This window comes from Juglans microcarpa x Juglans regia, chromosome 1D (genome assembly GCF_004785595.1).
Source record: "Juglans microcarpa x Juglans regia isolate MS1-56 chromosome 1D, Jm3101_v1.0, whole genome shotgun sequence".
Lineage (NCBI taxonomy): Eukaryota > Viridiplantae > Streptophyta > Magnoliopsida > Fagales > Juglandaceae > Juglans > Juglans microcarpa x Juglans regia.
The window spans coordinates 11,509,870-11,522,275 of record NC_054594.1 but is presented as its reverse complement, the minus strand read 5'-3'; the positions used below and the strand labels follow the sequence as shown (position 1 = coordinate 11,522,275).

The following is a 12,406-nucleotide window of genomic DNA, read 5'->3' as shown; positions in this document are numbered from 1 at the left end:
TTAGATAATGTATTGAGATGAGATGAGTTAAGATGAAAGTTTAATAAATATTGTTATAATATTATTTTTTAATATTATTATTATTTTAAGATTTGAAAAAATTGAATTGTTTATTATATTTTTTATGAAAATTTGAAAAAGTTGTAATGATGAGATGTAGGCACAGTGCAAGCCCGGGCTTTGGGTTCTCGTCCCTTGATTTTCCAGTAGTAGTATTTGTAAAAATAAAAGATGTAAAGTTGAGAACACTCATCTAAGAGGAATTTATCTACTCGTTCGGGGATGATTTTGTACACCGGAAGATCCTTATTCTCCTACTTCCGGTGTAGAGAATAATCAGATCCCACAGGTTGCACCAATTGTTAAGACTTGTTTTGTAGGAACAAGTCGAAAATGAAGAAAGAGTCACACCCGGCCCACGGTGATGACTTGGGTCTTGGTCGGTGTCGTTTGAAGCCCACGATGACATTATAGAGAAGAAATACAATGCTCATATGTACATCCGTAGCAGTAAATAGAAAATAAATGTAGCAAATATATAGAGAGAGAGAGACACACACACATAGATTTATATAGTTCGGCACATGACCTACATCCATGGGTCATTTTGAGAGCAAATCCACTATAATGAGAGTATTTGATAGTCTCTTATGGTCTTTTACTTCACTGTGCAAATGATAAAACTGGAGTTTCCCATTTGGAGGCTGAATAAACTCTTTTGTGAAGTTGCCCTGAAGTAGTCCAAAAGAGATTCCTTCTTTTAGCTGATCTGATCCTTTTTATTGAGTTGTTAGTGATTGGTGAAGAATTCGAATTTAGGTCACTTCGTTGTCAACTTTTGCATTCCTGACCCTTTCTTTCTCTCTCTTTTCCCCTCATTTCCTTCACTTCCCTCTAACACATTGCCTTCCTTTCCTCAACATTTGTCTCCTTATCTCATTTTTCTCTATTTTTCCTAATGAAAACCACCCAATGGATTAGATTGTGGATGCCATATTGGCTTAGGTTATTTTTACCCATTTCACATCACTTACAACTTTCAATCTAAATTAATTGTGTTTATGAGCAATTAAATGCGTTTACTTACATGTTAAATGCAAACAATACTAATAAAACCCTAAAATGAAGGGAAAAGACTAGAGGCAAATTATACCCATATATGCATGCCTCAAGTACTGAAGAAAAGGGAGAATTTGTTCAAAGATTAGGTTGATATTATATAGTAGATCTAATGTATCACATGAAATTACGTCAATTTGTAAGTTTACTTATGTAAAGCCTATTTATGACAATAGTATTTCTCTTAACACATTACAACAGATTACAACAAAACTAATTTGATTTGTAATGAGTTAAAGTTTTGGAGTTATACAAAATATTTGAGATAAAATCTCACTTTAAACAAAAAATTTCTCTTACATTTCTTTTAAGCACTAGTTAAGCGTGCATGTGCATGGCTCGTGATTGGTTCCCTGTTAAGAGTGCACATTGTGTGTGTGTATATATATATATATATATATATATATATATATATATATATGCGTGTGTGTGTGTGTATGTGATATTGTCGATCCTAGGTCGTAGGTGGTGGTGTGCTTGGAATGCTCATTGATGGCTTGTCCCCTCATGAGGGGGCAAGTGCTTTTGATTTCCTTGGCGGGCACCTTGCTCTCCAAAATGCTTGCCGAGGTCACAAGGTCTTATAGAGATCGACCTTACTTGGTGATCTCGAATATGAGCTTATTTTATTCCTTTACTCGATTATCCCGATTAGTTTCTTGCAAAATCGACCTTGCTCGATAAACCTGGGCAAGAGCATACTTTCTTCATATTCGGTGATCCCGAGCAGGGTCTGATGAAGATAAGGCTTGCTCAGGAATCTCAAAGCAAGAGTATTGGCCTTGCTTTGTGATCCAGAGCGAGAGCTTATTTTCTTCCTCTGCTAGATTATCCTAAGTAGTTTCTTGTGAAGATCAGTCTTACTTTGTAATTGCGAGCAACAACATACTTTTCTTCGATGATCTCGAGCAGGGTTTTGTGGAGATAAGTCTTGCTTGAGAATCCCAAGCAAGAGCATTGACCTTGCTCGATGATCCCAAGTAAGGACTTATTTTCTTCATCTGTCGATTATCATGAGTAGCTTCTTGTCAAGATTGGCTTTGCTAGATAATTCCGAGCAAGAGTATACTTTCTTTCCGATCAAGAGTCCTGAACAGGGTCTTGTGGAGATAGGCCATGCTTGGGAATCTCGAGCAAGAGCACTGGCCTTGCTCGGTGATTTGAGTAAAGTCTTATTTTCTTCCTCTGCTTGATTATCCAAAGCAACTTCTTGTGAAGATCAACATTGCTCGATAATTCCGAGAAAGGACATACTTTCTTCCCGCTTGATGATTCCTTACCCGGGTCTTGTAAAGATGGGCCTTTCTCCAGAATCTCGAGCAAGAGCAAACTTTCTTTCTGCTCGGTGATCCTGAGCAATGTTTAGTGAAGATAGGCCTTGCTTGAGAATCCTGAGCAATAGCATATTTTCTTCTAACTTGATGATCTCAAGCAGGGTCTTGTGAAAACGGCCTTACTCGGAAATCCAAAGAAAGAGCATACTTTCTTCCCACTCGATGATCCTGAGCAGGGTCTTCTGAAGACGGCCTTGCTCAACAATCTTTAGTAATAGCATATTTTCTTCCTATTCTCTGATCCTAAACAAGATCTTTTTGAGATAGGTATTGCTCAATAAACCCACACAATAGCATACTTTTTTTTTTTTTTTGGTCTAACTGTTGGAGGCTAGCAATGGGCGAGCTTTAGAGCATGGCAGGCTAAGTGTTTGCATATTGGTTGCTCGATGGTTAATCTTAATGTTTGTTGTGCTAATGAGGTGGTGAATGCCAATAATATGGTTGAATGACCCTTTCTTTTCAAGTGGTGGTTTACAATGGTTTTGTGAGTGAGGACCACTATCAATCATTATCCCCAACAGTAGTGATTTTAAGGATGATTTGAACTTTATCACTGGCAAGAATAGTTAATTTTCTCAGATGGCCATGCCAAGGCCATCCCGTGCAGATGCTGTAACATATGACCAAAGACAGGAGTGGAGATTTGCCGGCTGGTTCGCTGGTTCTTGTCCTCACTTGGATGGAAGGAATAAGTGATTTCCTCATTGGGTTTAGGTGTGATTTCTGCCAAATGACCCATTGAACCAAGCAATACTATGCAACTCCTCAGTTGAATGTGAGATGACTACATATATGAAAATTTAGGGACAGTTAGGAACAATAGATGGCTATGCCGAGACCATCCTATGGTGACAATGTAACATATGACCAAAGATATGCGTGAAGATTTGATGGTCGATCTGGTAGTTCTTGCCCGCGCTCAGATGTAAGGAAGAAGGGCTTTCCTCATTAGTTTTAGGCGTGATTTCTCAAGCCTATCGGTCCTTAACCATTTAAAAATAAGACGTAATTATCATAAGGATAATCAAATAAGGAAGAAGGATACCACACATTGAAGAATATTTTCATCCATTCAAGTGACAAGAAAAATGTACAAGGTACCCTCATGCAACACATTTTTTAGCAATTATCACCATGTCCTTTTTGAGTTTTGCTAGGCTGTCGCCCGCTGGGCGTGCCGTCTAGCACAAATGTGTGTTTTTATTAATTTTTTATATTTTTTAGCATATTTAAATATTTTTAAAAAATAAAAAAAATACACCAATACACTAAAAATTAATTTCTTAATCATAAAGTAAAAAAAAAAAAGATTTTTTTTTTAAAAAATAAATACACAAACGTTCAAAGTGGAGGTAAACTAATATTTTTTTTTTTTTACGTTTTTCAAAAGAACGTACATTACTTGTATACTTATGACTATATGTAGTATTACTTATATATAATTTTTTTTTTTTTTTTTTTTTTTTTTTTTTTCGTGACCTGATTGCTTTGGAGAATCAAGCAGTCCGCCACTCGGCCACCCTTTTTTGACTGCCAAAAAAGATGGTGTACAACAGAGGATCTTGCCACCATATCTTCACGTCCTTGTCAAACTCAACTTTACACCTTCACAAAGTTTATTTTTCCCTCAATCTTAATAAATAATAAAAAAAAAAACTTCTTCCTTTAAGAGGTGAAACAACACTTGCCTCCTCTTTTTCGACAACTTACAAAACACGTTAGAGGTGAAACAACACTTGCCTCCTCAACAACTTGCAATACAAGCATGAAAGTCTCTGTGTCTCCAAAGTCAGCATCCCCGACAACCACTCCAAACCACCACTCCTCTGCTTGTGTTTCTGTTTTAAATTCTTGGAAAATGCTACGTGGCCTTAGGGCTTGTTTGAAACTTATGAGACGTAAAATTTTTATCTGATCTCATTTTATTTTATTTTTAAATATAATTATCATAATTTTTTCAAACTTTCAAATAAAAAATAATTCTAACTTTTTTAAATCTCAAACAAACATAATATTATAAAAGTATATTATTATAATATTTTAACTTTATAATATTTTTTATTTAACTTTTTTTCTCATTTCTCAAAACTCTAAAAATACTCAACTCAAACTATCTCACCACTATTTACAAATTATCTTATTACTATTAACATAATTCTCATGTTATTACCATTTGCCTTGACTCTATTTATTTCTTTTTATTTTTTAATGGTTTTAAAGAATAATTACTAGTAAATTTGTGTATTTTTTAAAAAAATGTTTAAAGATTTTTAAAAATATTTGTAAGAAAAAGAAAAAAAAAAATGCAACTACACTAATGGTAACTCTGAGTGAGCAAAATGATTGGGGGCTGCTATTCCCTAAATTCTTCAAAGCATCGGAAGTGTGCCCAAGTCTGAAGTCTGTGTTTGCCAAAACCACATCACCTACTTGCCAACCAAAACCTTCTTATTCTTTACATTCAGCTTACCAACGGTAGGGTTGCTTTAAAATGACACGAATGGAAAGACACCCTTTCACTTCTCTTCTGCATACAATAATGGTCTCTTCTGAGCAGGAATTACTAAGCCACGCTCGGACAGCAGAAATTACAAGACAAGAACATGATGACAACGAACAAGAAATCAGGGTAAGCTGACTTCAAAATGCAAATACATAGGTATTCTTATAGACAGATCAATGTTAGCTGACTTCAAAATGCAAATACATAGGTATTCTTATAGACAGATCAATGTTAGACCAACAACCCCAAAAACAAGGTATATGCTTTTAAGTTCCTCTAATTCAGAATAAAGTCCACCATTCCTTACATTAAAAACAAAAAAACAAAACAAAGACCCAATCCATCTGGTAAACTTTTTGGCAGTTGATGTGGAAGCTCCAAAATTCTGAGCAAACCAAACCACCAGCAACCCACCCCCTCAAGCAAAGAAAGCAGAACAAAATACAGCCAAAAAATAAAGATAAGACTATCAAGTTTCAGCTCCATGCTCCGAGTCTGTGCTTCCAATAGTGCCTTCACCTTCTAATAATGAGGCAGCAAGTTTGCATCTTGTAGTCATCTTCTTCACTTCCTCACTTGAATATATGTAGATTTTCCTCGCCATCTTACAAAACTCTCTGCAGTTATGAAAGTAATAGAGTCAATAAACCCAGTACCTATAGAATGGGAAATGGAATTGCATAGTAGACCAATTTGTAACTACTTACAGCCACGGATCATCGCCCACAAGCATCATGTCATTCTCATCATCTGTAAAAACAACTGCCCATTTGTTCTGTGGACAAAGCTCCCCTTTAATCTCAAACATTTTCTCCAGCTCATCTATGAGATCATTGTACCCCTTCAACACAGTCAAGTCAATGGCACGACCAACAGCAACCCCTTGCATTTGCACCTTCTCCATGGAGAACAGAGTTTGTTGTCATTGGAATTAATAATATAAGAAACAGCACAAATCATATCTAACCAGCAATTACCATAAAGTTTACCTTAGTGCGAGTTCTGGTGGAAAGAGTGGAGCCCTGCTTGCTCTGTGTCTCCTTCAGTGACTCATCTGGTATAAGTTGTTGCTTCTGTTCATTCGAGGACTTAACATCTGGTTTACGCAGTGTGTTAACTTTAGATGCTGCAGTTGGGCTCTGTCCTTTTGCACCACCAGACACCATTGTTGCTAGTGCAATGGTTTCAGAGTTTTTTGTCAAATCAATCCCAAATAACCGGCAACCAAGAGAAATCTCTGATTTTATCTCCTTTTCCACATGGTCATTTGCCAGACCATTGCTTAGCCTTGATGAAACTGGAGAGAGAAAATCAGAGAGAGTCGACTGTAATGTTACGGTTTTGTTATCCTCCAGTGAATCGGAGAAAAGATCTAGAGAGATGTTCACATGTGGAGAACAGGACCACGTGCCTTCTGCACGAACTCTTGATCTGTTGTTATTTATTTCTTTCAACCTAGAAGGCCAAGCAACACTAGTTTCACAGCTTTGGACCTCAGCAGCAGCACTCAATTGGGTCAACTCATGGGACTGGGTTGATCCATGATACCAAATGGCCGAGGCTGCAGAGTTGGTGATTTCTGCATTCCAATGGATCACGTAAAAAACAAACATTTAAATACGCTAAGAAGTCCAATAAATAGATTCTCATACCAGAAGATGGAATATCAGCAGGTCGGGGCCTCTTGCTCTTTACAACCGGTTGAGCAAGATTCATGGATGCAGAAGCAACAAAAGGCTCTATCTCCCAAGGGGAAACCCTCTCTGGTCTTTGAATGGTTGCAGGTTCATCCCATTGAATCTGAAAGGGAAGAAATCGGAACAAGCAAGTATTAAAAACAAGACAATCAATATGCCAGCATTTAGATGTATAAATGAAACTACTTATAAAAAAAAAAAAAAAAAAAAAAAAAAAAGATGTCTAAATGAAACTATTCTCAACCTCTGCATTATCTGCATTTGCTTGAGCTTTTGTTTCTATTTTGTTTTGAGATTTCTTTGTTCAGGTGTGTGGATGTATGAAATTACAGCTTAACTGCTTGTATTGTGCAAGTATAATTATTGTATTTTTCCTCGTTTGAATAAATTTTCTTTCATTCAACACAAAGAAACTATTTACAACCTTCAGTGACCGCCATTTAGAATCTGACCACCCTGCAGATATATCCTCGACCCTAACTATGGTTCCCGAGAATCTGACCAAACAAATTTCAAATAGAAATCAACAATCAAGATAAAAAAGAGTAGGACCCAATGCCCAAAACAAATATTATATTGTTACCTTCTTTCTGGAGAGTCTTCACCCTCAAATCTCATCTTGAAGCGGATGCCAACTGAGAACCCATTATTAATGGCCTCAAGATATTTGTTGACACTTATAATGAACTGACTAGTCCTAAACAAACTCGTCATATGAAAGAAACCAAAGTTAAATAAAAAGAATGATCGACTAATATGATAAACTTGAATTTACAAATTAAAGAACAAATCAATCAAACCTTGGCTTGTAATAAACCACAAAAAGAGTATGGGTCAAAACAGCATGAGAAGCAGTAGCAAGCACTCCAAGATGCATGCTTTGGCTAGATATCACAGATGAAGGCATGGGACTCTGCTGGCGAGCAAGACGTCGAACACCTACTCTCAATTCACCATCTTCGCCCCTGCATAACAAGTTATTATAAACAGAAAAGCTCAGCTACCAAAAGATGCATAGATCTCACTCTGTGCACAAAAAAAATGTATGGTACCTCAGAAACACAAAGGCATCTCCTGCAACCAATCTCTTGGAAGTGACAAAATTACTCCATCCCGTTGTGAGCAAATGCCTACGCGGTTGGCCTAATCATTGAGTAGAAAGGAGAAACATAATTCCAGAAATTAAAAAAGGTCAGGTAGGTTTGCTTTGAACGAAATAGACAAGCATGTCTTCCAGAAATTGAACAACAAAGCATCGGTTCACAAGGTAAAAAACTGTCAATGGTACAAAATTCAAATGCATTACCTCTAAATATATGCTTAAACTTCCACTCAAACCCATGAAGGTCCTTGGCTACCAATTCCTGTGTTGGTGTTGCTTGGGTCATATCCTACCAAAACATAAACAGCAAGCAGTACATGTGTAAAGCTTTCAATCAACCACTAGAACTACAGTATGAGACACCAAAACATAAAATAAGAGTTATTACCAACTGAGGCAGGCATTCGGTGGCATGCTTTCGAAGAACTGAGAACCCCCCGTGAGTGCTCGTATCTGAAGCCGTTAAAATCTTGCAAAATGAATGCACTGTTTGCCTCGGTGGCTCGGGTGGGCATATATCGGGACTTTTAGGCTCACTTTGCTGTAATATCACCATAACCACAAATAAATTCTTTCTATTTGAATACCTTATTCATAAAGTTGGCCACTTCTGTTTGGCACCAATTGATTGCCAGAAAATTCAACAAAAGAAAGCTCAATGAATGAAAAACTTCTCCTTGTTTAGAAATGTTTTTAAATGGTTTTTAATTTGAGGGAACCAACACAATTACCTTATGGATCATTTCTTCAAAAACTGGGTAGACCAAAAGAATGAAAAATATGGATCTTAGGTCCACTTACCTTTTTTTCTACATGTTAATTAGTTAATGATACAAGAGAAACAAATTCTTACATCTAATTCCGGGTGCAGAGTGATCTGCGCATAAACCTCGTCCGTTTCTTGTTCAGCCTATAAAAAAATTGAACAAAGATTTCAAACAAAAATAGGTTTTAGAAAAGGGTTAATCGCAAAATCAGTTCCTGGATTTTCAAGAATTTGCAAAAAAATAAAAAACTCCGCAGATTCTAATTACACAATTAACTTATTGAGTTTACAATTTTTTGCAATTAAGGCCTAAACAAACCATCTCATCTCATCTCATTTCATCTAATCATTACAACTTTTTCAAACTCCCAAAAAAAATACAAAAAACAATTCAACTTTTTCAAATCCTAAAACAAAAATAATATTAAAAAATTATATTCTAATAATATTTTATTCAACTTTCAACTTTCATCTCATCTCATCTCATTTGTATAACCAAACAAGGCCTAAGTTTCTCCATCCATCTTCTAACAAATTGATTAATTATGAGGTTGCCGCATGGCAGCCAATCAGAGTTTGACTTGTGGCATTTACTTAAAATATAATAAAATTTAAAAATTTAAATAGATTAAGAAAATTTAAAAACTTAAGAAAAATACTTTAGAAATTGTAAATATTATTTAAAAAAGTTATAAACGTTTTAAAAAACTTGAAAATTAAAAAATAATTAATATAAAATATTCAAAAGAGAAAAAGAAAGAAGATGAAACATAAAAATTATTCAAATGCTACCTTTGGCCACATCGATCACCCTGGGGTGGCAACGGCACACCCAGTGAGGGGGAAGCTCTCACCCTTCATGGGGTGGCTCATCAGCCACCCTGCAATCCTAAGTGGGCCTTTAGCCACATGACTCCCAATTCCTTCCCCCCCCCCCCTGTGGGTGGTTGCCACCCACATGAGAGAGGTAGTTTTGTCTTCTTTTTTTACTTTTCCATAAAACATTAATTACTATTTCTGCTTTAAGTTCTGTTTTTAATTTTATGATTTTTTAATTTAAGTGTTAAGATGTTGTTTTAATCATTTTTATGTTAAGAATTAATTGTATATTTTTTGTTTTTAGCTTTTGATTTTTAAGTTTTGAGGGTTTTTTTTTCCAATATTTGTAACTTTTTTAAAATAATATTTACACTTTTAATATTTTTTTTCTTAGTTTTAAGATTTTTGAGATTAACAGATTTTTATAAAAGTGCTAACGTGACATTTGAATGCCACATGTCGAAATTGATTGATTGCTGCGTGGCAACTTTGCCATTAATCAGTTTGACGGAAAATGGATGAACTTAATAAAATTTGTAAACTGATGATGTTAATTGCGAAAATTAGAAACCTAAAGAGTTCTTTTTGCAAATCCCTAAACACTTAAATAATAATTTTACAATTAACCGAACAAAATAAGAAAGACAAATATAGAAACCAAGATCAGAGACAGAATAGTGAATACCAGTAATCGAATGTCAACAACACCACAAAGGATCTTAGAAGGAAGATTGAACAGAGGGATTTGCTGATTCAGCTCCTGATTTGTTGATGCTTCCAACTACAAAACCAACAAAAGCAATCAAAGTTTGAAAACAAGCACAACAACAACAACAAAAAAAAAAAAAAAAAAAAATGCAAAACTTTGATCATTTTTCGGAAACACTGAAAACAGAAAGAAGAAAAAAGCAAAAGAACAATGAAGTGGAAGAGTTTGCTTAACTTGTTCCATGTGACCCTGAGGAAAGTAGAAGACTCTCTCCCCGGGCCTCGGCACATCCACCAGAGGCCCCGCACATAACTTCCATAGCTCGGTATATAGATCATCAACTCCAGACCCTACAAAAACTCAAAAGAAAAAAAAGTCAGAAAAAATAAGAACTGGGTCTTGAGATTCAGCTTCATTTGGTAGCTGGGAGAGCTTCTGCTAGGCTTGGTTGCCCAGAAAACGTAGGAAAATGAAGAAACTCATGACTTTTAACACCAATTTATCCTTTGAGTTGACAAATCAGACCCTTCGCTGGACTAAGCTTAAGACTGATACTTGGCTCATAAGAAACAAGTTTTCACATTTTCTTGAAACTCAGAATGGGTGGAAAAGCATAGAGATTGAGAATCCTCATTTCAATTAATTTTACTGCGTTGTCTTCGTACCCAAAGAGTGAATGTAATATCTATCTTTTACGCTTTCATTTCTTCACCCTTTCCACAACTTTCTAGACAATTAAACGGAGACGCATTCGCGCTAACCCACCAAACTTACCCGTTTCCGCATGAGAAATCGACGAGCCCCTTGGACTCTCCTCCAGATGCACCATTCAATCAAAGGCCACAACAAGCGACTTCGCAAAAGAAAATTAAAACCTTTGAAAACAAGTAAAAAGAAAGCAGCAAGCTCAAGGTGTATCTGTCTGTCTAGTGTCTTGTCTTCTCACGCAGCTCAGTAAGAATAGGCTACCCCATTCACGAGCAAGATGACCCAGAAAGAGAGAAAACGACTACGCATACACAAAGGTTATGGCAGCAATCATAATGATTCGTGATGTCGATGTTGCTGTTTTGTAACGACTGCAAGGCTCTCTGCTTCACTTTTGTCTTTAGGTCCCCAAACACAGCCTTATGTTTGCTTTGTCCAGAGGCTCTCTCTCACTTCCTCTTCTTCTTCTTCTTCCTCTTCTGGGTGGTGTTGGCGTTGTCGTTGTTGCTGGTTTGGTTCTCTCGCTCTTCCAAGGAGCTGAATCGACGTTACCAAATCCCCAAATTTGCAGCCATATTAATAAATTCTCTCTCTCTCTCTCTCTAGTCTCTGGTCTCTTTCCCACCTGTAGTTTCTCACTCCACCACTCTTCTCACTTTGCTAATACTGCCCCTCCCTTTGTAGTTTGCTCAATAGACCCTTTAAAGTCTAGTTTCCTTGGGACTAGTCTATGATACTTCCCATCCTCCTACTTTTCTTCTCCACCAACGCTGGATAAAACACTCATTATTGGCCCACAAAATTCATTCTTCAAGCTTGTGAAGTGCTGGCAGTCCCTTGGCTTTACTTTTTTTTTTTTTTTTTTACTTCCCTTTTCTTTTCTTTCCTAACAAACAAATTTTAAATTGTTGGATACACCTTAAGATAGCTATATACATATATAAATAATTATATTCATCATAATACGGTTACCAACAGCCTAAGTCGAGATTATGCTAGCTTGTCTTCATCTTTTTCAGATTATTAAAATCTTTTCATTATAAGGTTAAAAATAATAGTTAATACGAAATGTTGCCAAACTTAAGTTTGAATTCAAATTTTTTAAATTTTAAAATAATAATAATATTAAAAAATAATATTCTAACAATATTTTATTGAATCTTCAACTTTTATCATAATTCATCTCATCCAAATTCACTATCTAAACGACACCTAAATCACTCTTAGCAACAACTCGTTATTATTATTATTATTATTATTATTATTTTTGCAACCCTATTTGTATGTATTGTTTCTAAGGTTTTGGTAATTGCATGGTGCAATGTGTTGATTTTGATAGTCAAAGATCTAAAATCTAGAATATATGATAATTTGAGAATTCTAATTATAAATTTTTCAATATTTAATTACCTTTGCTTGGCTATAATGAGGTGACACATAAACCTGGTAAACAGCTAAAAGTAAAAGAAGGGTATATACAATAGTGAAGACCAAATCTGCATATATGATCAAGCCTGATGACTTTTAGGGCCGTTTGTATATTCATATGCCACCAACCAAACTAATAGACTACTCATCAAGATAACAAAAGAAAAGGTAATATGAGATTGATGGTAATGCAGAATGGAATCTGTTGTTTTAAAAAA

General features: G+C 35.7%; 1 protein-coding gene and 1 long non-coding RNA gene across 2 annotated transcripts; one reads left to right on the top strand and one right to left on the bottom strand.

Moving 5' to 3' along the window:
• Positions 1–5,007: 5,007 nt before the first annotated feature.
• LOC121267403 lies at positions 5,008–5,396 on the top strand. Its single transcript, XR_005940983.1, has 2 exons — positions 5,008–5,115; positions 5,168–5,396. It is a non-coding gene; the product is annotated as an uncharacterized LOC121267403 (long non-coding RNA).
• LOC121267393 (auxin response factor 18) lies at positions 5,141–11,563 on the bottom strand. Its single transcript, XM_041171262.1, has 14 exons — positions 10,827–11,563; positions 10,287–10,402; positions 10,029–10,124; positions 8,612–8,668; positions 8,147–8,299; positions 7,963–8,047; positions 7,709–7,799; positions 7,457–7,621; positions 7,240–7,353; positions 7,081–7,153; positions 6,612–6,759; positions 5,949–6,538; positions 5,667–5,854; positions 5,141–5,576 (listed from the first exon to the last, which is right to left on the bottom strand). Exons 1-14 carry the CDS (start codon positions 10,879–10,881, stop codon positions 5,429–5,431), a joined length of 2,079 nt encoding a protein of 692 aa, XP_041027196.1. The 5' UTR covers positions 10,882–11,563; the 3' UTR covers positions 5,141–5,428.
• Positions 11,564–12,406: the final 843 nt, after the last annotated feature.

Excerpts from the sequence above, each read along its gene's own strand:
- LOC121267393 (XM_041171262.1), bottom strand. The coding sequence starts at position 10,881 with ATGGTGCATCTGGAGGAGAGTCCAAGGGGCTCGTCGATTTCTCATGCG. Across the intron at positions 7,800-7,962 it reads GTTTAAGCATATATTTAGAG|GCCAACCGCGTAGGCATTTG; the intron begins GTAATGCATTTG and ends CTCAATGATTAG. Across the intron at positions 7,354-7,456 it reads GTGGTTTATTACAAGCCAAG|GACTAGTCAGTTCATTATAA; the intron begins GTTTGATTGATT and ends GAGTTTGTTTAG.